Below are 25,477 nucleotides of genomic sequence, written 5' to 3'. Positions count from 1 at the left end.
AGGACATGGAATGCAATGATTTGGGTGAAAACCCTGTTTTCAAAAGAGAACCATGTGGTGCAGCTTTCTCCTTCCAGCAGAGAATTTATTTGACTACTCATTTGTTTCTACAGTAAATATATAGGAATTCCTACAATACATTCGATCCATTCCTGAAATGAATTCAGGTTTATTCCTAACCCATTCATTAAAATGCTCTCCAGTTACATAACGTAAGAGGTCAACTAGAGTCTACAGTATCTTTTTTTAAACTGTTAGATCACAAATTTTGTAAACATAAGGTTCCTGCATGGCTTGATTTTCAGTGGTAATCCATGCATAGACAATTGCTCATACTGAAAATTGTGATGGTTCCAGGAACAAGGAACAGTATCTGAGCCGCCAGGCTCTTGTCCAAACAGTTGCAATTAATAAATCATGTGAGCCCATGAAATGGAGTGTGCTATCTATCATTGTCTGGGGAAAACCGTTCTGAAAAGAGTTTAAATGAAAGAAACAGAAATGCTATTTTTTGCAAAAATGGTCAGAACTCGGGAAAGTATCACAGCTCCTTTCCAAGGACAAGGTAGAGGTGCTCTGCCTACGGGCATGGTGGGAGCTTTGGGGGCTGCACTGGTTGTCCCAGCAGTCCTTCCACTGAGATTTGGGTCCACCTGGGTGAAGATGACTTGTCTACATCAGCTGTTTCCTTTTAAGCTTTAATTTAAGCACCACTACAAGCAATTTTGGGGATAATCATTAATCTCATCCTCATCTTCTCCAGCCAAAGAGCTTGCAGGACATGGTGGACTGATAGCCGTGGAGAATGGTCTAGAGAGAAATCACAGAATCATTTTGGTTGGAAGAAACCCTTAAGATCAAGTCCAACCATAACCTAATTCTAGCACTGATCCATGTCCCTGAGAACCTCGTCAACCCCTCCAGGGATGGTGACTCCATCACTGCCCTGGGCAACCTGTTCCAATGCTTGACAGCCCTTTGGGGAAGAAATTGTTCCTAATATCCAATGAACTGATCTGTATTTGCTACGGGAGCAGCTGCTCTTCAGGACACATGAGTGTAGTTTGGCCTCAAAGAGCAGCTCTCTTGGTTCAGAGCCTTGGCAGGAGAAGACACGGGATTAAAACCTGTGGTCAGTGTCCCCTTCCCAGCAGCAACACCCTGGACCCAAGCCCAGCTGAGCTCAGGGCAACAACGGGCTCTGCCTCTCTGGGAGATGTACGATAAAGGGAGTTGAGATTTTAAGCATAAAAGAGCACATGGCATGGTCAGACCTTTCTCTTTGAGATCTGTTTTTGGTGCCCACCAACCCCACCAGTTGTGGTTTTGGCTTCCACTGCCAGAAGAGAAGTTCAAATGCTTCTCTTTGGCATGGTAATGAGTCCCACGCATCTGCGTTGCTCTCGAAACCTTGATCCCAGCTCTGAACAGCCAAGGCATCTATTAAGCCAGGAGCTCTTTCTGTAGTAACAGGCTTTAAAATATGTAAATCTATTTTCAAAGCAAAATAAAACCCCCAAATGTTCATGTATCCCTCAGAAGGAAGAAAGGCTCTCTGTTCTAATATTTTATGCAAATCTAGCTTTTGCTCTTGTACTTGGGCATGAATAAATATCAGTGCTTCAAAACGAGGAAAAAAAGAAACTTCATCCCTCATCAAAAGAAAAAAAACCTTTATTTCTATTGCATAAATAATGGTAAAATTAAAATCTTTTTATACAGATTATATATTTACAGTAGTGTTTGGTTAGAGGAAACAGCCGATACATATGGCATTCGGTTTTCCTTTATACATGTCTTTATACACTTGGGTAACTTGCAATAACATAGGATTTATTTAGGTTGCATGCCAAGTTAATTTATATTAATATTTACAGTATTTTGTACAAAGTGTTGTTTTTTTGTTGTTTTTTTTTTTTTGTTAACCATTATGCACTGACTTTGTGAGTTGTTTTCTTTAATTAAAATGCCATGTCTTTTGTTAACGAGCAAAAAATGGTCAGTTTAGCGATGAACAGTAAATGGCTTGAAAACAGAGAGGGATGAAATAATGACAAAAAGCAAAAAAGGAGATGCATGTATTAGTGAAGAACTGCCTAGAGATGAATCTGGAAGCATTGATTACCTAGATCCTCATATGGATTAAATGGCAACAGGCTGGATTCTGGGCTTATTCCAGTTTAAGCTAATTAACTCTAACGAGTTACTTCTGATTTACCCTGGAGTCCACGAGGAACTTCATCTCTCTTCTAACCCCCTCCCCAGTTAAAATGTGAGACAACAAGTGCTGGTGCGTGAAGCCCAAAATAGTTTTGGCTCTTCTGAAAGAGATGGTTGGGAATGTAATACCCTTCTTGGGCTGGTGCAAGATGAATGCAGAAAGATGTATTTGAAGACTGATGTCAAATCAATCCCCAGGGGCCTGATGCTTGCAAACACATCGGCTTTATGGTCTGGGTTGAGTGGGACTGGTCACAAAAGAGACAAGACATGCCCAAGTGTTGGCAAGACCAGAGCAGTAGCTCAACAGCTTCAAACGGGACAGTCAAATGTCTGCTTGGTGGCTGATGAAGACACAAGAGCAGCTGATAAAGGGAAGTTGTTGTAGGGATCTCACCTAAAGCACCGTAAAACCAAGAGTATTTGAAGCTGCTTGTTCCTGATGCTGGCAAAGCCTGGCCATGAACAGCTGTAGACAGTAATTGGGTGGAAAATGGCAATTTCATGTAGTAATGCTCTTCAAGGCTACAAACTCTTTTGGTCTGTCTTGACAGAAAATAAAAGAACTCAAAGGCATTTTCATCATCAAACAGTCAAGTACCGATCTTCAGATCCAGAGACTTTCCTTTTTCTCCTTTTCCCTATTCCCTTCCTTCTGGGGCTGAAATTCTTTCCTAGCAAAGATGCCAAATTGGGGCAGTTTTTCAGACTTTTGCCAATGGAGAGGTAGGAGTGGAGTACTCTCCCAATTAAAATGTTGTTGTCAGATTTTCTGTACATCTTGCTCTTGGTAAAGATTCTACAGTTTCCAGAGCTGCCTAAAATGTCCTACTTGAACTGGAGAAAACTAAGATCCAGTCCTGATAACAACCCACAATATATAGAAATGAAAATGTTGTGAGCCTTTTCTTTTTCTATATTAAATTCTTGGGAAAGAAACAGGTTTTAAGTGATGCCAAGGAAATGTAATTGCACTGTCAGAACACAGCACAGTAAAATAATAGATTGAAAACCAGCAAGTTATGTATGTCTTCATCTGTGGAATGTAAGCATGATTCAGAGCCAAGAAAAAAAGATACTTCATCAGATTCTCATTTTAGAAGAGTTGGCTTTTCTTCTTTCAAATAGTCATCCATAAAGCAGAAACTAAATAATTTATTACATGTGTGGATAAAATAGTGAACTTCATTCTTAGTGATTTTAATGTATTCCTCCTACTGCTTCTCTCCTCGCAGATTTAAGTCTGACTCAGGCCTGTGCACCTCTCTCTTTTGTGCGATGACAGCCCTTCGCATTTGTGGACAAAGCTGAGGCTCCATGTCCTGGGCAGCTCGCCAAGCAGCGCGTCACCTCCAGCAGAGCCAGCGCTGGACCTCGCGTGGTCACCGCAGCCCTCCGAGTGCCCCAGGAGATGTTTCGGTCTTCTGCAGCATCTTTGTTTGTGAAAGAATATTCCTGTGCTTTCCATGGAAAAAAAGTGTTTGCCAGTAGGTACTTTGCTCATCCAAGTCTGTCAAACAGACTTCAGCCATCCAGAGTAGCATCCTTGGAATGCACTCTACCTTTTCTTGATCTGCTTGCTTACTATCCCATTTCTTATGGGAGAAGAACCAAAAAAACCAGCCCCATTTACTTGGCCCCAGCTTAAAAAGATGGGTATATATGTACATAGCTCTTCTTTTACAAAGTTGCAGGAATTCTGCTTTGCAAAGCAACCAGCATCCAGCCCTGCCAGTGCACGGTATCCAACACATGAGCTCCCAGTAACCATGGAATAGTCGGTGTAAGATCTCTCCACATCACCAGATGATAACTAAAGACTCAGCTCTGGCTCATCGGGGAGCAGGACTGGGTCTCCACCCGTGTGCTCCCAGGTGACCCTTGTCCTGTGGGTCTATGAGCACCTTCACCAGGACAGGGGGCTGATAACAGTAACTGACATATTTGTAGGTAACCATCAAACATGAAAAGGAATTACTTTGTCACCTCTCTTTTATCCTGTATGACCTCTAACAGCATGAGGACCAAATACTCCCTAACAAAACCAAGTTTTCCTAGTTGCCCACCCTGTCTAATTCTTTAAATTATTGTTGATATTGCTTCTGATTAGAAAATACTTCTCAGTGGTGGAAGTGGCCCAGTGGGCCCTTGGGTGACACAACCTGTCATGGGCAGGAGCCTGGTCCCCAAGGCCACCACCATCACCATGATGCACTTGTCCTGCCTGGGAACTCCTCAGCTGTGGTTTTCTTCATGGCTGACCTTATGGTATGGCTTTGGACTTGACAGCTAAGCAATGTCCCTTCAGTAGCATTTGCTGGAATTCACTTCTCTGCGGCCTCCAAAGTATTTCAGTGTGCAATGTGCCTGCCGTTCCTTCTGTTGGCTTCTCCGGGAGCAGAAAATCGGGATGTTCCATCAAAGTCAAAGTCAACGGTTCAAGTCAAAGTCAACGGTTCAAGTCAAAGTCAACAGCTTGAGTCAAAGCCAACAGTTCAAGTCAAAATCAATGGTTGAAGACAATGGTTATCAGTGGTGTGGTCGGCTGCCTTGCAGGAGCAGTAACCCAGCGCATCAGAGATCGATCCCTATATGAAGGACCTGCCCAAAGTGTCCTTGACAAGCACAGGACAGCCTGTGCTGAGCAGTGTTTACACCACATTGATTTCACTTGCTCCCAAACCAAACCAAAGCCTCTCTCAAGCTGAAAGAATCATATCTATCTCAAAGCCTTCCCTGCCTATCTGTTTAATTGCACACATTCTTCTGTGGCTAAGCCAACAAAATTATTTTTGGGGTGCTCACGATTTACTAATAATCTGCTAATCCACGAGCTGAAATGCTGTCCCAGGAGACTGGGAGCTGTTTGTCCCTCTTGGTTTGGCTGGGAGCGCGGTGGCAATCGCTGCTTGTCACTCCGACACGGTGGCACACATGTCACGAACAGCGAGGGTTGCCATGGCAATATCTTTTTCATACAGAATTGCAGCGCTGAAAAGACACTTAAATTCCCATGTAACTGGCAAGAGCATAAGTTTAGTGCTTTTTCTGACAGCTCTACCTAGCACTGCTGCAGTCTGGGTATTTTTTAAAGTATGTTAATTAGCACTTAAATATATATCTTTTTCCTTAAAGAATGGGAAGTGGGTTTTTAACATTTTTATTTCTTTGATTCTTCTACTTTCTTCCCCCTAAGCTTTTGCCATCAGGTTCCAATGAAAATTTTACTGCTCTATTTTTACCTACTGTCTTTAAAAGCAACAAAAAGCAACCCCCCTTTTTTTATTTCTTGTGTAGAAGAGAGGGAAAAAAAAGGAAGATAAATGAATCTTAGATAAATGGAGCCAGGGAGGTAGGTAAGAGACATGGGTCCAATACTTCTGGCTTGGAAGGATGGGAAGGTGTCAGTAGAAAGGTTGTGAGGAGAGGAAAGGATGAAATGGCTGGGCCTGATCCATCCTGCATCGCCACCAGCTATTACTACCAGAAGAACCTGACTAATTAAAGAAGGGCTCTTCAAGATGCCTTTAGATGGAAAAAGGCTGCTGAGACCTCTGGCAAGACATGACATTGATTCACAATGGATAAATTGGGTTCCCTACAGAAAAAGCAAACCCCCAAAATCCTGTACCCAGTAAAATCAGTGGGGAGTTTTGCAATGAACTCTACTGATTCCAGGCTATGGCTTTTACCGATATATTAATTATAGGTTTGGTTTTACAAATGGAGCTCCAAGGTGAAGAATTGTACTGAAAAATGACCGTATTTACAAAGGTTTTTATGGAGCATGCGTGTAAAAATTCTGGAGCTTTCCAGAGAGCTTACAGGAATGCAAAAGATCTTCATGTCTGTAGGGCAGCTGTTATCACTGGAGTCTGCCTGGGATTAGATGGGTGAGAAGAATGTGGAGAAAGGCCTGGTCTATGTGTTTCCTTAAAATGATCTCAAAGCTCATTATCTACAATGTCCAGAACAGGGAGTGCTGGGAACGTGCCCCGGCTCCCCAGCCGTGCAAATCCCCCGCTCAGAGCTGGCCTAAGATTCTTCTGTTGTTGATTTGAAGTCTGCTGGTGCCCTACAGCAAACATAAAACTCTCCATCTTCTGGGAGATATAACCATTTTTTGCACAACATTTTGCAGTTGACCTCTATTAGTCACAGCAGAACAGAAATACAGAAATGTGTGTTTGTGAAAGGCAGGAAAAAAAATAACTCAGCTGCTCTGGAAAAGATGTCTGTCATCATTGGTGATGGAGGGGGGACCAGGAAAATGGCAACGATGCGGAGGTGGCGACTGAGACACACACCTAAAGGCAAAATCCAAAGCGACGACATGAGTTTAAAGGGGTGAGGGGAGACAGAACAATGAGAAGCAGATTTTTAAATTAGGCTACTAAAAAATACAGGTTAAATGTTATTGATCGAACGTGTAATCAAAGAAAGACCTGAAACGAGTCTTTGGGATGGATCCAGGCTTAAGCCGATGGCTGCTGTGTAGGATGAGGGAAGCTCGTGGTTTGCAATCCCTTGGGGATCCATCCTGCCCCCTCTCGTGACACAGTCATCTGCATTCACAGGAGCAAGATCTCGCTGTTCCTTGGTGTTTCTGGAGCTCATTCAGCCAACACCATGAAGCCACCACAACTCCAACACTCGGGTGCCTCCATGGACCTCCCTGGGAGCACCCACCACGCCGGCTCCATTCCCACCAGAGCAAGGAAAGCAGAGCTGTCCTGGGGTGACACACGGGTGCACAGTTAATCCAAAGTCTAAAAGGAAAAACGCTTTCCCATGTAATCCCAGCTTCCGGCTCGCCCAATCCGTGCACTTTCCGCGAGACGCATTGTGTCTCTAGTTTGCATCACTCCATCTTCTTGCTGCTCGCTAAAATCTCTTCCAGGGAAAACAATGAACGCTTATATGATCTGGAAGTCAGACACACTATGTAACATATGGTGGTAGGCTTTCGGTTGGTATCTTCTTCTCCTGCTTTTCAGCGTCCCCTCTTTGGAGCCTGCCCATGGGACACTGGTGGTGAGATGGCCCCTAGGACAGACCAGAGCAGCTGGCCGGTCAAAACCACACACAACCGTGTAGGCAAAAACATCCCCTCTCCCATGAGAATGTATTTGATACAGAGGTTTCACCAGGGCATATGAAATGAAATAAATAAGAATTGCACAGGCAAGGAGAGGGAAGGAAAGCTCTTTCTGAGCTTTCCTCGTGATTCTCACCTCAGATAAGGTTACTGAAGACCGATACAGGAGAAAGGCAAAACTGCTGGAAAGCAGATGTTGTTGAATATGCAGACAGGACCAAATAGAGGGAGTTTCAACGGGCGCTGGTGGTCACAGAGTTGCTTGGAAGACTGTGCACGAATCTCAGAAATGCCCATGTGTGAAGATGGGTGGTGCTTCTCAAGCCCTGATTCATGGTTGGAAAAAGATGGCTACCCCACAGTCTTGTGTTCATGAAGCAAAAATAGAAACTTTGTATGACGCTGGCAAATTCTCCTCTTTTTTTTTACTCTGAAAATACTGTACAAGGATTCTCTAGCTCCCCTCTAATGCCGTCAACTCAAAGGCATGGTCATAAGGGAAAAAAACCAAAGTGATGCTGAAGTACATGAATTAAAACAAACAGAACTTGCTTGTGGCAATGCTACGATCAACTTCTGGGAATGTGGGCCCGGCGGAGAGCTACGCAGAATAGTCAGTGGGCCCCTCGGTTAAAAGACAGCCCCGCTGCAACAAGTCACGAGGCTGCGCCTCAAACTGCAATACAGGCTGCTGGATGAAAGTTCCTTCCGAGTTACCATTGCTGTTTTAAGCAATAATTCGGGACTCCTGTATGGGTTTTTTTTTATTGCATTAGGAAACAAAACCTTTAAAGCATTAAGACAGCCCTTTGATGTCCCTGCCAAAAAGGATGTAGTTGATTCACAAGACACGTTACGCTGCTGGCCTCAGGCTCCTTGTCGAATGGTGCGTTGCCTGCCCGCCTCTGTCCCTTTGCCGTGTGAGAGCCGGGTCGGGGGAAGCTCACCCGGTGGCATGCGCATGCATGGTCAGTTTGGGTCACAGTGTCATGGTGAAAAGGCTACTCCATGCCGCTCCGCAGGATCTGGTTGGCCGCGATCAACATCACGCTTATAATAAAGGCCATGGCAAAGGCGCAGATAAGGCTCTTCCGTACGCAGGTCTGTCTGTTCTGCTTCTGGGCGTGCACTGTGGGGAAGACATGTGAGAGGTGAGATGCTCGGTCAAAGTAATGTTTTTGCTTTCCACCAGGATCAACTGAGCTCAGAAACCTTCCTTTCGCTCTGATTATTAGAGTCACAGAATCATTTTGGTTGGAAAAGACCCTTAAGATCATCTGGTCCAACCATAACCCACCCCTGGCACTGCTCCGTGTCCTGAGAACCTCATGTCCGTCTGTCCAACCCTCCAGGGCTGGTGACTCCAGCACTGCCCTGGGCAGCCTGTTCCAATGCCCCACAGCCCTTTGGGGAAGAAATTGTTCCCCACATCCAACCTCACCCTCCCCTGGCGCAACTTGAGGCCGTTTCCTCTGCTCCTGGCGCTTGTTCCTGGGGAGCAGAGCCCGACCCCCCTGGCTCCAAGCTCCTTTCAGGCAGTTCAGAGATCAGAAGGTCTCCCCTCAGCTCCTGTTCTCCAACTGAACCCCCCAGCTCCCTCAGCCGCTCCCATCACACTTGTGCTCCAGCCCCTCACCAGCTCCGTTCCCTTCTCTCAACTCGCTCCAGCACCACAAGGCCTTTCTTGGCATGAGGGGCCCAAAATTGACCCCAGGATCTGAGGTTTGGCCTCCCCAGGGCCCAGCACAGGGACGGTCACTGCTCTGTCCTGCTGGCCTCACTGTTCTTGATGCACCTTGGTATAATCCTCCAGTCCTCCCCTCAGAGATCGCCTGTGCCTGCCGAGAGTTCCCTCTCCCACAAAGTCCTTTCCCTCTCAGCTTGGCTTTTAAACCTTTCAAACGCTTGTGTTTTGGTTTATCTGTGTATTTCTTTTAAGCTCCTTAAGAAGTTCTCTCTAAAGTTCTTTAACCATAAATACTGGTCTTCTGTGAATCCCTGAGACTCATCCAGGTCAACTGGGAATGAGTGGAGATTCAAGATGTGCTCCCTGATGGCACTTGAAAAGACACTGTGATAGTTCCCATGAGTATGCACGGTACGTTAGTCATTTTTCCAAACTGTCTTTAGGTTTTCCGTGCCTAAGCAAAATCAGGCTTATTAAGAACATTTTCAAATGAATGCTTGCAGAATAATTGTCAAAAGAGGTGAGAGTAATTTGCGGCAGTTAAAATGCAGACGGAGTTGGGATTTTTAGCGTTTGATTTATTTTATTTAATTTTATTTTTTTTAAAGTTCATCAACGAGGATTCATGCTGTGCCTTGCTAAAGCCAGTTTGTGTCTCTGTCTTAGCCTCCCTACCTATGAGTATCAGAACGACATGGGGTATTTGGGTACTGCGAAGATTAGTCTGTTTGAAAAGACCTTGAGGATCCCTCAGGATAATCACAGAGAACCAGAAGATCCACACACACACAGGATGGGTACTGGATAGTTCTGCCGACGCTATGAGCAGTAACGCGTGGCCTTGTTTTGGCCTGCGCAGGGATGCACCCGTCCCTTTTATCTCAGGGATGGACTTGTGACTATGGGAGACTTTCAGCTGGTTGACAAGAAGCTCAGAATTACAATAACCCTAAAATGTGACCAAGAAAAGGCTCCAAGGGCCCATGTTTGGAAAAGTCATAGAATCACAGAATGTCCTGAGCTGGATGGACCCACCAGGATCATGGAGTCCAACTCCTGTCCCTGCGCAGGACACGCCACAGGTCACCCCGTGTGTCTGAGGACGCTGTCCAGTCTCTTCTTGAACACTGTCAGGCTTGGGGCTGTGACACCTCCCTGGGAGCCTGTTCAGTGTCCAGCACCTCTGGGTGCAGAACCTTTTCCTCATGTCCCACTGACCCTCCCTGGCACATCTGCTGCCGTTCCCTGGGCTCTGTCACTGTCACAGAGAAGAGCTCAGCCCTGCCCCTCCTGCTTCTGCTGAGGAACCTGCAGCCCATGAGCTCTGCCCTCAGTCTGCTCTGCTCCAGCTGAGCAAACCCAGGGACTTCAGCCGCTCCTCGCTCAGGGAAGTATTTTTAGAACATATGGAAAAAAACCTTGTTCTGATCCAGGCTTGAACATCGATGCACAGAGTGAGAGGAGCATTGGCTGCTGATTTGGAACACTTGCTTCATCCCTCCTCACCTCCTCTGGCCAGGCTTTAGCGGTGCCCGTGTCCCAGTCCCAGCTCCCACACAATGTCCCAGCATCAGCCCAGTGCCGGAGGCACCAGGAGCCCTCGTTAGGCGGCACTTTGAGCTGGACTGCTCAGAGCAGGGGAGCACTGCAGCGCCAGTGCCCCGAGGGACTCGTGTATTCTGTGCAGATAATGAAATCCCCGAACAGCAGCTCTCCCAAATAACCTGCTCTCCTTGCACTGCTCTACTCCTTGGTTCTTTCACTCGCTTTTATAATGCACACAATCAATACTCTGGTTCCTTGGGTTTGTGCATGATGCCCTGGAGCTTTGAAAAGCTTGTTAAATCACAGCTTTAGTTATTTCTTTCTGTATTTTTTCTATTATTTCTGCGTTTTTCAAACACTCTCAGCCAACAGCCCAAGCAGTGATGGAGCCATCGCAGTCGGCATCGCCTTTCAGTGAGGGGCGCTGGTGGTGATGGCGGTGACTGGGAGCAGCAGTTGGAGACTGGCCAAGGGTTTTTGTCAGGCCAACCCTCTTGTTCAAAGGAGGAGAGTAAAGAATGCTCAGCGCTCCTCACAGAACTGTTCCTGAGGTGAACAACTTCTTTAGTCTTCTGTTAGACCACCAAAACCGAGTTTTAAAGCAGCAGGATCCAGGTAAGTCATTATCAATTTTTTTTTTCACTGACTGAAGGTGCATCGAATAAGCAACCTATGAAATAACTTCAGAAAAAAGGGGAAAGGTCTGTGCTGAAATGTAGACATGTTACAGATCCAGAGAGACCCTCTTGCTATTGGTTTGAGCTCAGCAGGAATTGCTCCAGCAAGAAGACGAGCATTACAGTTCCTCTGCTCCTTTGCAATCCATAGGGAGACAAAGAAGCTGAAATTACTTATTTTTTCACTGCGAACAAGACTACGTGCTGCCCTGTGAACTGCCCTCTTAAACATGAAGAACCTTTTGCCCTTGCTGCTAACTGGTGAGCTTTTGCCCTCAGTTCTCTCCTTTCTCCAAATTCAGAGATCCCTTGAGCGTGGCACCTGTGCTTTTCCCTGTTGGTTTCCCTAGCTGGCGTTGTCTCAGGGCTGGATGCTCAAGCTGGTTTGGATTTGTTTGGCAGCAGGAGTTTTGAACACCCATGGGATGTGCAGGAGTTTGGACGTGAACTGGTTCCTTGAACTTGGCCAGAGCCTGAAGCTCATGTGGAGAAGCCCCAGCTTCTTCTTAAGAGAGAGACCCCCTCCCAGGTGATCCAATGTAAGGAAGAAAAGCCAAATCGAGACTGGGTCATCCTTCATCTTCTCAGCATGCAGAGAACATGCTGGTGAGGACGACCAGGACATGGGGCTAATGGGTCCGGCCCATTTCGGGGTCATGGTCACGATGCCCATGGTAGCTTTGGTCAGTGTATGTGCTAAAAGCCTTCTTGCCTGCAGAAAAAGGCTTGCTAACATGACCAGCTACAGTGTATTTATACCGGCTTCTGTCACAACCCTGCCAAAGGTGAGTGATATTTGCTTTCTCTGGCTGGCTGGAGTTATTTTGGGTTTAAGAGGTCAATTGTTCATTCACGAGCCCTCAGCTGAGGAATGGATGCTCCTGGTGCTTGCTGGGGAGAGCAGAGAGGGGAGATGGAGCAGCTCTTGTACCTCCAGTTAATTTGAGTGTCAGGGCTGAGGATTAAATACCTGTGAGAGCACAGGGCACTGTAACCAGCTAGCACTTGTTTGCCACGAGTTCAATGTCATAAACGTTTGGATAAAGGGAACTGCCAGACAAATGATTTTTGTACTACAAATTTTTGCTAGTACAATGTCACTGCAAATTGTTGTCATTTTCTTGTGTCTCTTCTCATAAAAACACACACTCTTCTTGGGTCTCAGCCTTGTTCTCCTGCCCTAAGCATTAATAAAAATTGAAATAAAGGCTAAAGACATAACTGTGTCTTCCTTCGGGTTGTATTTTTTATTGGCAGGGCTGGTGTGGGCAGCTTGTACTGAGGAGTTGGGCATTTTCATTGCTTTGCTCTTCATCAAGAGTAAGGCAAATGAAAACCCCTAGAAATGCGTAGGAGGGAAAGTCGTAATATAAGCCCAGAGATGACATCTTGCAAACGGCTTTCATGTTCAGAGTGAACTGAACAATATCCCGGACTTGTCCTTGACAATGAATATTATATTTGATTTAAAGCGTGTGTGCGGTTGTGTGTGTGTTCGTATGAGTGTGGGAGGGAGAGATAAGGTATCTTGTCCGTGTTGACATAGTAAAAATATTACAAAGTTGTGAAGACCTTATTATGACAAGAAGCCAAGACGGCAGGATTGTGACAATGACAGAAATTTGTACCGGTGGCGATGTTCAGCTCCTGGGGGGCTGAGCCAGGTAACCCCAGGTCTGGAGAAGGGTTTGGGGGTGTTTCTTCCATGGCGAGTTGACAGTGAGCAGAGATCCCCCAGTCCAACAAGTTTCTACTGAAAGTATCTCCTGTGTCTCTTCCCTCAGGAGCCATTCCCAAATCTCAGCGAAAACCATCAGGGCTCATCCTGGCTGCATTCCTATCCATAATTAAAGGCACTTCCATGGGGTGGATATAATGTACATTAAATATAGATGTGAGCCCCTAAGCTAGTCCCTTTAGGCTACCTTTACAGTTGGAAGAAATAGATGCTTTTTAAGGTGCAATTCATCTGATCCCAAGGCAACACCTAAAATAAGCTTGAATTATACCCCAAGAGCATCTCCTTCACTCCTCTAATTAAGGAGTAAAAGGTGGCTGACGTACCTGAAGACACTGCTGTACAACCATTTAAAGCCAGGATAAAGCCAGCCTTCACGAAAACTTAGTGCCATTGGTCCATGCCATGAGGCCCTTTAATTCCTGCTTTTGAGCCCTGTGGGGATCTCAGTGTTTGGGAAAAGGGAGCACCGGGGCACAAATAGGACATCCAGGCAATGGCACGTCCAGCCCAGAGAGCTGCAGGGACACAACCTGCTCTGAGCTGCCTTTCCTGGGAGAAACGCTCATGTCAGAGCTGCTGTGGACCAGAACCATCCCCTTCCTCTGGGACTTGAAGCAAAACTTTGCAGCTTTGTTGACAGCGCTCGGTTGATCTTCATTCTCCGGTGGATTTGTGCGTGTATGTGTGCATTCCTAACAACATCTAAAAAAAGGGTCTGTTTTGCTTCTAGGTTCTGCCTAGCACCAGCAGTGCCAACATCCCACGAGAAAGGCTGTTCTTGCTGTACTTTTGGAAGCTGGGACTTCCAAAATGAGATGCTGAGCATTTAGGTTTTCGGACCCTTTTTTTTGCTCCTGGGATAGTTCACCCAAGTACCGAAGCAGCCTGCATGGCTCTCTCTGCAGTGACAGCTGGCACATGTCCCCACTGAATCAGCAGGTCAGTGGGGACTAACAGCTCCACTCATGTAAGCAAGTGTCTCTTCCTCCTTGTCACTCTCCAGGAGGAACAAAATAAAAAATGTTTGGCTTGATTTGAAGGGTTTTTGCCACTTGCCTCCCTCCTGCAGGCTTTTTAAAATTCAGCTGTGCTCTTCTACATCTTTTCTGCAGGATTTAGCAAAGAGTGAGTGTGCTGGATATAGCTTCTGAATCCCACTAATTAGCCAGGCTAAGAATTGCACTAATATTTTTATCCTTTTATTTGTTTTAAAGACACTTCGGTTTTTATTCCTGGTGCCCTTTCAGAGGTTATTTGACCCCTCAGAGCACCAGGATTTCCCCCAAATGGGCTGTGTGAAGCGGCATTGCTGTAGGTGGGAAAGCACAGTAACTGTCCCAAGGTGATGTGCACAAACCCTGAGATTCTCTGTAGGTACCTCCCTGGACACTTCTGCACTTGAAACACTTTGTATCAGTTTAGTTGTTCCAACCAGCAATGCTTTGGAGCAGCACAACTTCCCCTGGCTGAGAAAATCCTTCTCCCAAGGTGGCTTAAAATGAGCTGTTCCCTGGGATCCCAGAGCAGAAAGCCATTTCTGGTTGTGGAAAGCCAAGAGAAAACTGGTTGAGCCTGATACAGCTTGCTAGAGCAGGACCCAGTGCCAATGAAGTCTTGCCACGCTAGGTTGAGAGCGTGATGCTTATTTCTGTAGGGAAATTCAGTCTGCCCTAGACACCCACCTCAGCATGGGCTGCACGTCCCTCTGCCCCATTCCCACCAGAGAAAGGACCCGCTAGTTCATCCCCCTGCCTGAAATAGGATCAGCTTTACTTAGACCACGCGGAAGGAGCCTAACGGCAGCTCTGGAGCTCTCTAAGTGTGTCATCACTAAGCACTTCCAAGTACTTTCTCCTGACTGCTGTGCTTTGAAGAACATGGTCTTCAAACACGGGATTAACAGATGAAATGTTGCACGTAGATGAGGTTCTTAGGGACATTGTTTAGAGGGGGACTTGGAGGGGTTGAAAAGACGGAGATGAGGTTCTCAGGGACATGGGGCACTGCTGGAGTCAGGTTATGCTTGGACTTGATGATCTTAAAGCTCTTTTCCAACCAAAACAATTCAATGATTCTAGAAGTCCATGCTAGCTCCGTGCTTGCCCATTGCATGTCACGGATCAGACTGAGTTTTACAGACGAAGCAGAAAGAGAATAATCGTACAGAAACCCAGAAACTTTCTCCTTTACCTTCAAACTCTGTTTGACAGTTGCCAGAGTTTTCATTTAAACTCTCCTCTTCATTGATAATGATGTTCTCGATGTCCTTCATCGTCAAGTGGTCCCGGAAGGCGTGGTAGAGGATGTGTTTCAGCTCTTCCAGTGTTATTCTCTGCATGTCGAACTGTGGGAAGAGAACCGGGTTAGACTCAGCTGCTGGGAACATCATGGTACTCGGAGGAAGTAGGGTTTTTTTCAGCCTCGTTTCAACACCTCGATATACCTCTGCAAATTTTGCTCTTTTGGGTTCATTTAGCACTAACAGTGTAAATTTGCAAATGGATGTTGCTAGAGCTCTTGCCAACTTAATGCCAGTAGAGCTATAGAGAAACACAGCCCTGTGCTAGGGATGGTCTCCCTGGTGGGAGATGCAGTGATCCAGTATCAGTCCTGCTCATCCCAACAGAGACAAAACCCCAAGCGACTCCCTGGGTAACTCTTACACCTCACCATGTGCCACAACCTTGAATCTGCCCCTTTTTTCCTTCCAACTCCCTGGTTGTGCTTGTGTGGAGAGCACAAGCAGAGAACGTTTCCCTCTTAGCCTACTTCTGCTGTAGATCCAGTAGGTCAAAGTTGTTCTTACACACACCAGATCTTAAAACCAGATGATTCCTGCAGAATATGTAGAAATGAACACTTTGCAGCAGAGAAACCTGGCACATGTGTAAAGTTTGTGATACTACTATCTGCTAATGGTGAGACCAGTCTCTGTGAGCCATCGGTGTGGTCAATAAAGGGTGGAAATGCTCTGAGACACCCTGAGTCTCCTCACTGTGCTGCAGATGATCACCCTGTGAACAGCCCAAAACACGGGCTTGCCTGTGGCAAACAGTGAGCACCAGGACTTGTACACCCTCTTCAACACTATTTACCTTCGGGAAGCCTCAGAAAAACCAAACACCTCTGGCTTAACGCTGTAGCGGAGGAAAGGTGATGCAAACCTGTGCCTGCTTCTGCAATTAAGAGCGTGGCAATAGCGTGTGGTCAGATTGCACGGCTGGCAGTTCCGGAAAGGTCCAGCAGGAAATTCCCTCTCCTTCCCCCCCGAGCTGATAAGGATTGGACAAACCTTATTAATTCTGAGTTGTTCGGTGTGTTATCTAAGGTCGTCTTCCCTGATCAGTGCTGTGCCAAGACGCAAAATCATTCATCCTCAATGTAGTTAATTAAGAAAAATAAGTGCACTTTGGTTAAATGCAGACCCTGAAATATTTATGCGTATCTGTGTGTGTATTAGCAGATTAGCACATATATATATATATATATATATATATTTATCCACCTACCCTTACAAGCACTGATTTCTACAATTCTATTTATTTATTTCCTGCAACAATCAAACACCTGGTGCAGAAAATCTGCAGGCAGTTGAACAGCAGGGGCAAGAGGCGAAGTTCTTGTTTTTGCCCCAGATGAGTTCTCTGAAGAGCAAGCCTGGTGGGGTTGGTGGTTTTGCTGCTGTTCTCATTCCCCAGGGATTCAACGTTCATGCCGCCCAGCTAAAAATAGCGAGCACACAATTGTCACCAGTGGCTCCTTGTTGCACAGTTCAAAGCTGGATTGCAAATCCCCTCGGTATTTAGTCACAAATTTCCAGCCTGCTTTGTTGTGCATGAGAAAAATCTCACCACCCATACTCTGCTTTCTTTCATGTTAAAAGAGCAAGTAAAATGGAGCAGCTGTGTACTTCGCAACCAACAGGATTACGGAAAGCGTTTCTCTTGGCAACTGGAGGTGTGGAAATGGGGGTTAATTTGTGTGGTTGCCTTGCAGCGGTGTGGGAAGGTGTTAGCGGAGGTTTGCTGAGCGCCTTGAGGCTGCCCAGGGTTTGCAGGCCACCCCGTCAGCTTCAGGCCATGCTGGCCGCACACCAGCGCGGTGGAGAGAAGAGCAATGGTTTCTGCCCTACCATCCGCTCCTGCATTCCTTAGGGGTCTTTTTCCTGGGGAAACTTGAACCTGAAGTTGAGGCCCAGCATCTTCCCAAGTCCACCCATGTGCCAAACCCATAATTTCACCCTAGTGGTCATGTCAACAGGGGCAGCCTGTTTGCGTGTGGTTACCCCAGTCCATCACATCAGGGTGTGATGTTCAACCTGTGGTGGAATTTTCTTCCTGTTCTTGGCTCATGGACAGTTCTCTAAGGCCAACACAAACTCTTTTTTCTGCAGTTTATGGGTTTGTTTTTACCCCCTTCAGGGAACAGTCTTTCCAGAGCTGTCCAAAACCTCTCGTCACCCATCACCCAAGGGGTGGTCACCCCTGTGGTGCTTCCCAGAGCAGCATCTCTGAGACCTGCTCTTAACTTGTGTCCTTTTTGAGGGTGCCTGCAGAGATGATTGATTGGATGTTAGGAAAAAATTCTTCCTGGAAAGGGCTGTGGGGCATTGGAACAGGCTGCCCAGGGCAGTGCTGGAGTCACCAGCCCTGGAGGGTTGGACAGACGGAGATGAAGTTCTCAGGGACATGGGGCAGTGCTGGCGTTAGGTTATTGTTGGACTCGATGATCCTGAGGGTCTCTTCCAACCAAAATGATTCTAGGATTCTATGTGTCAGTCTCCTTAAGACTTACTTAAAACGCTGACAGACTTTACATGGGCAGATTAGCTGAGGGTGTGGGATGTCCAGTATGATGAATGCATTCTGTCCTCATGGAGAGTCAAGAGAATTGACTCCTTCAGGATCTGCTTGACTATGTTCCAAGATGATTGTGTTGGAAGAACATTTCCACGTCAGCCCCCTACTCCTTCATGTCTGCTTACAGGTGTGAAAATTCACCTCAGGACACACCATTGTCCATGTCGACACATGTTGCTCCTTTCCTCTCACTCCTATAAGTCTTTGTGGGTCTCCCTCAATACTAGTATTGCCACTACCAAGCTCTTGCAGAGCCTACTGTTATGCTACCTGGTGCTTTGCTACAAGCTACCTGGATTACAAACAACCATGGTTATCACCTAATCTTAACAGTCATGACTTGGGTGTTTTTGGCTCTTCCTGTACCAGTTGATCTGTCTAGTGGGAAAGAATTGTTCTTGACAAATACGCATCTGTTGCTGTGTCTCCAGCTCTTGCTTTTAAGCTTTGTGCTAATATAGGGAGAAATAATTGTTTTTTTATTGTTGTTTTGCCTTTTAAGTAGAGGAACCATCTCAAATGGGATTCAGTATCACCCTTGTTGGCTCATGTACTGTTTGTCCTTCATCAAGTATATGGTCATTGCTCCTGCTTTGCTCTCCACTTGCATGCAGGAGGTATGTACATCCTCCTTTAGATACGTATCAGCACAGGAGTTTGTCCAGAATGGGCTTAATCTTGGTGCAGCCACACACAAGACTTCGCATTAGGCTTGGGCTCCCAGGTAATTTCTTCCATTATCATTTCTCTCCAATCTGGCAGTTTCCCTGATTCACTTTTCAATTACTCCGGCTTTTTATTGTTGCAGCGACAGTAACCAGGGAGCAACTCATAACTTTTATTGGCTCTACTGAGAGGAAAACTGTGGCTGTTGCAAGCTGAAAACTTTCTATAGGATTTATAATTAGAAGAAATCAATGATGCTGTTTCTGAACGGGTGCTCTTGGAATAGACTGTAAGCAGTGATACAGAAACAAACTGTACCCAGTGCTGAGGCCTGGTTTGTTTCTATGTTATGTAGTAAGTGACCTGAATGAAAATCTGTACGTGTACAGGTATGTTGGCTTCTACGGAGAGCACCAGGAATTGTCCACTGCAGTTTCTGATGGAACTGAGTTGGGGGATGTTGACCCAAGAGATGTCTGGAAGGGAAGGTGGACCTGATGCCATCCAGTCTGTAGCTTCCTGACTCCTTGATTTAAATTTCCTGCTGTGGATGAAAACAGAGTCCCTCCCAGTTCCTCCAGTCTCCCTACCTGCAATTTCCAAAGTTGGCAGCTGCCATGGCTGCAAAGCACTGATTACACTACTGGTACCTTTAAATACTTCTGCGTCCTACCTGCCATGCTCTCCTTCTGCTCTATGCAGCGAAATGACCCTATGGGAAGAGCTTGCTTCCTTGAAGAGTTAAATGCTGAAATATTACTTATGATAATTTTGTTTAATATCAGCTCTGCTTTAAAAAAAAAAAAAAAAAAAAAAGAGTGGGAGGCTCCTCTCTCGAATCCTAAGGTGGCCTTGGGGTGCAGATGGGGTGACCCCAGGCTAGGCCCCTGCAGGAATATGAGTGGGGCTGTTCTGCTGACCTGCAAGAGCTGTTGAAGCTGCATGGACAAAAATTCTCTTCTTGACAGGAGGCGGGACTGGCTCCTCTGGGGTGATGGTTTTACCCAGGAGAGCACTTGCATACTTATTTTTCCTAAACCTGCTGGGTACAAGTTGCCCACATCAGCCATCTACAAAGGTCCTCTTGGGCTGTTGATGACTCCAAGTGATCCCTGTGATGTGCTGTCCCACACTGAGGTGGGAGACCGAGAGTAGCAGGAGAGCAGCCTCTTGCCTCATGGTTCTGAAAAACCCAAAAGCCTAATCAAAGAATCACAGAATCATTTTGATTGGAAGAGACCCTCAAGATCATCAAGTCCAACCATAACCTAACTCTAGCACTGCCCCATGTCCCTGAGAACCTCATGTCCGTCTGTCCAGCCCTCCAGGGATGGTGACTCCAGCACTGCCCTGGGCAGCCTGTTCCAATGCCCCACAGCCCTTTGGGGAAGAAATTGTTCCCCACATCCAACCTCACCCTCCCCAGGCGCAACTTGAGGCCGTTTCCTCTGCTCCTGGCGCTTGTTCCTGGGGAGCAGAGCCCGACCCCCCTGGCTCCAAGCTCCTTTCAGGCAGTTCAGAGATCAGAAGGTCTCCCCTCAGCTCCTGTTCTCCAGTTGAACTCCCCAGCTCCCTCACACATTTCTTGTTTGGGGCAGCCCTTGATCATCTCTGAATGATAAGATAATGCCTTTGATTTAGTCTCAGACCTATTGCGTGTATGACTTGAATGCCTGCAAGGCAAATGCAAACTGTCTGTGCCCATACTCACAACCGACTGCCACAATGGGGGACGTGGCCCCCAAAATACTGGGGCTCTGCAGTTCAGCTGGGCTCTGTGCTGTGCTAACCACCGGCACGGCGGTTCTGGGCAGCTCTGTGAGCACTCGCAACGGACTGTACAGCTGTTCTTCGAGCCAGACAGGCTTTCAGCTCATAAACTACTGATCTGGGACTTTTCTATAGGACCAACATTTCGTGTTGGCTATATATTAAAGCACACAGCCCCAGCGCACTCCATGAAGAATGTAATGTATTCCCCCGTCTGCCTGGGGGCTGGATGAATGGCCATTTTGTAGTGACTGTACCGCCCAGATAAGCTCAGCGACGGATATTTTATAATGAGAAGAAAACAGTGTATGCTGGAGAAGCCAGAGGCAGGGAGAACATGCAGAAAGAGAGCGAGATCCCGCAGGAGAAGCTGTTTGCAGATGGGATCTGCTGGGCTGTGAAGGCTGAAGGATTCATACCAGTGCCTGAAAGGCAGCAAGTGCCCTTTTAATCCAGAGCGCCGGGGCAGTTCCCCACTGTAAAAGCTCCTGGATGAGCTTTTATATGTATTTATATATATATAAAAGTAATGTCTTACTATATATATAAAAAAAAAAGTGTAAAGTGTGCATGTGTTTATATATATATAAGGAATGTATGAAATATTTTCTAAATATCCAGACACACACCCCCTCCAAATCTGAAGGTTTCCGTTTATATATATATATATATATATGTGTGTGTATATATATATCTAAGAAAACATGCCAGCAAAGGGAGAACTTTTGCCAGCTGAGACCTGGAGTGACTCTCATGTCCCACCCCCAGGACAGAGGGACAAAGCCATTTCACAGCCTGTAACATGCTACTGGTTTTAAAGCAGCAATGTTTTTTTTCTGTGTTCCCTACAATTACAGTAAAGCTAATTTCCTCTACTGGCCCCCCCTTGCTGGCCCACTCATCCACTGAAGGAGGCCTGGGACTCCTACAGCACTGGCAATGAAAGCACAGAAGATAGATTTTGCTCTGCTCTGTACACATAGAACCACAGAATCATAGAATGATACAACTATTTTGGTTGGAAAAGACCGTTGAGATCATCCAGTCCAACCATAACCCACCCCTGGCACTGCCCCATGTCCCTGAGAACCTCATGTCCGTCTGTCCAACCCTCCAGGGATGGTGACTCCAGCACTGCCCTGGGCAGCCTGTTCCAATGCCCCACAGCCCTTTGGGGAAGAAATTGTTCCTAAATGTCCCTGTCAAGGCTGGTTGATTGCTTGCTATGAGCTGAAGATAGAGAAGTCTCCTTTCTTTTCCCCATCACTGCTTCTTTTTGTCCTTCCGCCACTTGCTCCATGCCAGTGCACTTGCATTTGGAGCAATTTATGACATTCAAGTGTGTATTCACAGCAGCCTTAACCCCCTGCATGTGGCCTATGAAGTTTGCGCTATGAAATGATGTGGCATTCAAAATTAACCTGTCCCATGGGCACCCCCTGTGTGTCCCTCCAGCCACCCCACAGCCCATGTGGGACCATTGAGGAGCACTGCTGGGATACCTGCAGCTCTGTGATTAGAAACTGTTCCTTGTACGGGCCAAAAGAAACCTCTTTTACAGCTTGTCTGGGTGGAACAAGACCATGTCAAAGGGGGTGGTCTCTGCAAAGGGTGTGCAGTGTGAGGATGTGCCACCTTGAAACCCAGGGCAGGAAAGTCCTGCCCGACCCTCCACTGCGCTCGGGATAAGTGTGACCAATGTTGGGTGCTCTTTGGGGGCCAGGGAGCAGGACAAGGGGGTCAGGGTGGCCCAGGCTGGGGCTCAGCGTAGGAAACTTGTCCGACTACATAGACATGGAGGAGAAAGAATAAATAAAAATGGAAGACAGAAAGGACGCTCTGAAAGCACAAATGTGCACCAACTCTCAGAACCCCAGGCTGGTTGGGCTGCAGGAGCTCTGCAGATCCCCAGCCCCACCTGCTCACGCAGGGTCACAGAGCAGATCACACAGGTGGGTCCAGGCGGGTTTGAATGTCTCAGAGAAGGAGACTCCACACCCGCTCTGGGCAGCCTGGGCCAGGCTCTGGCACCTCCCAGCAAACAAGTTTCTGCTCATGTTCACATGGAGCCTCCTGTGTTTCAGTCTGTGCCCGTTGCCCCTCACCCTGGCGCTGGGCACCACTGAACAGGGTCTGATCCATCCTCTGACACCCACCCTGAGCTATTGATCCCATTGATCAGATCCCTCTCAGCTTCTCTTCTCCAGCTCAACAGCCCCAGCTCTCTTAGTGTCTCCTCATCACAAAGATGCTCCAGACCCCTCAGCATCAATGTGTCCCTCCGCTGGCCTCTATTCCTTTTCCTTAAACTGGGAAGCCCATACCTGGATGCAGAACTCCAGATGTGGCCTCCCCAGGGCAGAGCAGAGGGGGAGGAACAACCTCCCTCCACCTGCTGGTCACACTCTTCCTCACACACCCCAGGAACCATTGGCCTCTTGGCCGCCAGCTGCTTGTTAACCTTCTCGAAACGGTTTGGAGGCAGCCCTGAGTCTGCCTTGTACCAGAGGCCAGAACACATCCACCTCAAGGGGGCCACCAAGGGTCACTATGGGCAACGAGCCTGGTGAGCAGGAGCAAAACTGGGGTGCCAGCCCCGGTCCCGCTGCCTGGCCCAGTCACATCATCCGCATCTGCATCACCACCTGAACTGATGCACAACCAGGGACTAGTTCAGGTTTGGACAGCTTGGCATTTTCCCTTGTGGAAAATAACATTTCATCTTTAAAAAACCCCACGACTCAGTCCAATGCTAAATATAGTGAAAAAAAATCACCTTCGGCTTGCACAGTGGTGACGGACATGAGCCCCTTACTCCACCCTGCTGCTTGCAGGCTGCACTGACAGCTCAGAACCATCTAGTGCTGTGACATACTCGGCCCTTTCCCCAGGCACTTACAGCCGAACCACTGGAATAAGGCAAACAAACAATACTGAAATTCATTTGCAAGGCAAAATCCCTGCAGAGGCTCATATCCAGCCTGAGCCCCCTGCAGCCCCTCCTGCCCTGCCCAGAAGCATCACGCTGCTTAGCTCTGATACTCAGGATGCTTCAAATACCATTTTCTAAATACTGGTGCTGCTACTTCCCATTTCTTAGAATCATAGAATAGAATCAGAGAATTGTTTTGGCTGGAAAAGACTTTTAAGTCTGACCATTAACCTACCACTGCCAAGTCCACCTCTAAACGATGTCCTTAAGAACCCCATCTACATGAAACATTTCATCTGTTAATCCCAAGTTTGAAGACCATATTCTTCCAAGCACAGCAGTCAGGAGAAAATACTTGGAAATACATAATCTATAAAAAGATAACTTAGTAACTAGCAAATAATACAAGATTACTGTAGCAACTGAAGTATTCTGCTCTACTATTTCTACCCAGAATACTGAAGCCTAAAACAATTGCCACGTTTTAGCACTGGCACAGAACTGCAATACGAGGTGTACAACCAGGGACAGAACGCTGTTCTGCAAGAGTTAGAAAAGGTTTTATAAAATCTTTAGACACAACTCTTCGCAATCTTTTAAAAGCCATCAGAATGTTCCAAAGCAATAATGACGGTTATACATTTATTACTTCCCCACCCCTATTGCTACATGTTGTTCATTCAGAGAGTTAAGCAAAGCTCTTTTAATGCTGTTTTCCTGGCTTTTCCCTGAGCACCCCTGAGCTGCTGTCACCAGCTCCGACATCCACGCTGTCACCTGAGCCTCAGAGTTACTCAGCAAACCAACATTTGACATCACTAACTGAGACGGTATTGGCTTTGTTTGCCATGTCCCCACCTGTACCCAGGGTGGGTTCAGAGCATCCCTTAAACCTTGCGGGATTCCTGGGACACGAGCTGGTGCACCCAGCGTGTTTTTAAATGGACCCGTAAAGACACTGGTGTTTGTGTCTGGTGACGGAAAACACTGCTGACAGTCTGCAAAGAAATCATCTTGCATCGTCCTGGCTGTATGAGAACATCATTCCATCTGCTGGATCCCAGCACCTCGTGAGGGTTTTTTATTAGATACAGACTTAAATGCCCTAGGGTGATATTTTAAGCAGGGGAGTGGGTCAGTGCTTTGCCTCTGCACTGATCTCCTTGCTTCGCAGCCGGGATATAATGGTTATTAAACTGGGCTAAGAGAAATAGGCCCCTTGATAGGTAAATTGCGGTAACACCTCCACAGAAAACACAGCAGCAATATTAATCCTGGGCCTATTCAATTAACTTTTAATAGCTTAACTAAAACATGGAGAAGTGTTGTGGGTTTCTTTTTTTTTTTTTAAATTAGAGAATGCTCTCAGCCTGAAGTACAAATTAACAAGCTCTAACAATTTCTTTTGCCTAGTTTTCCTAGTTTTAAAGCTCCCAGGCCTCCACAACAGGCTCCCGCTCTGATCCCAATCAAAGCGCATGCATAAATAGGTCTGCAACATCTTGACCTTCAACGCAAGGCCTGTGGGAGCCTCTTGGAGGAGCAAACTCACAAGATTTAATTAGGGCTACAGCTGGGAGTTCCAATTTCAGGGCCAGTGCCTTCAGCCTACCTTGCAGATATGGAGTTTCTAATGGATTCATCTCCCCAGTGTAAATCATCAACGGGATGAGGGGAAATGTGCTCTGGGCTGGTGATGCTTGTGTGTCCTGCTGCAGGCAGCAGATTTTGGGCAATCCTGTTCCTCATTCAATTAATGAAAGCACAACAAGCGGGTTTTGTGGCAGGTCACTGGGTGGGGTGTGCCAAAACCCCGTGTTTTGCAAGAATAATAGGGACCTGCGTTCTTTGCTGCACAAGATGCTCCCCCATCAGGAGAAGGGCAGAGGTGTCTGCACCCTGGGAAACCGTGCTGGGACCCTCGGGGACAGCGGGTCCTGCGTCGGGTATGACATATTTATGTCTTGATCCCGGCACGCACCGAGCAGGGACCTGAGGGGTCTCTGATCTGTGTTAGGTGTTCCAGAGCTCAAGCTTGTGCCATATGAGGTGCCAACAAAGCGGCTTCCCAGCATCGGAGCACGGGCTATTGCTTTTCGACAATAACCATCAACCTGACACCCAGCAAGCACAGAAGGATTATGGAGTGAGGGAAAGCCTATGTCTAGCAAAAATAACCTGTCCTGGCTGCTTCACAAAACAGATTGGGTTAAACCCACCGCTCTTCCCCCCGTTTTTCATGCACTGCCTGGAGGAGCGATCTTTGAGCCGCTTCTGAATTA

The 25,477-nt window shown here is 46.8% G+C and overlaps 1 protein-coding gene across 2 annotated transcripts in view; it reads right to left on the bottom strand.

Annotated features, from left to right (window-relative positions):
• Window positions 1–1,656: 1,656 nt before the first annotated feature.
• Window positions 1,657–25,477, bottom strand: part of CALN1 (calneuron 1) — a 133,267-nt gene continuing 109,446 nt past the window's right edge. For both annotated transcript variants that reach the window (XM_071816940.1, XM_065853361.2), the window contains 2 exons: window positions 15,159–15,312; window positions 1,657–8,447 (listed from right to left, as the gene is read on the bottom strand). In XM_071816940.1, the coding sequence (XP_071673041.1) occupies window positions 8,320–8,447; window positions 15,159–15,312 (282 nt within the window). In that variant the 3' untranslated portion in view covers window positions 1,657–8,319. The remainder of the gene's footprint in view (window positions 8,448–15,158; window positions 15,313–25,477) is intronic.

Source organism: Patagioenas fasciata, chromosome 19 (assembly GCF_037038585.1).
Source record: "Patagioenas fasciata isolate bPatFas1 chromosome 19, bPatFas1.hap1, whole genome shotgun sequence".
In the NCBI taxonomy this organism is placed as follows: Eukaryota; Metazoa; Chordata; class Aves; order Columbiformes; family Columbidae; genus Patagioenas; species Patagioenas fasciata.
Note: the sequence above shows the minus strand (reverse complement) of the source record. Positions and strands in the feature narration are given on the sequence as shown.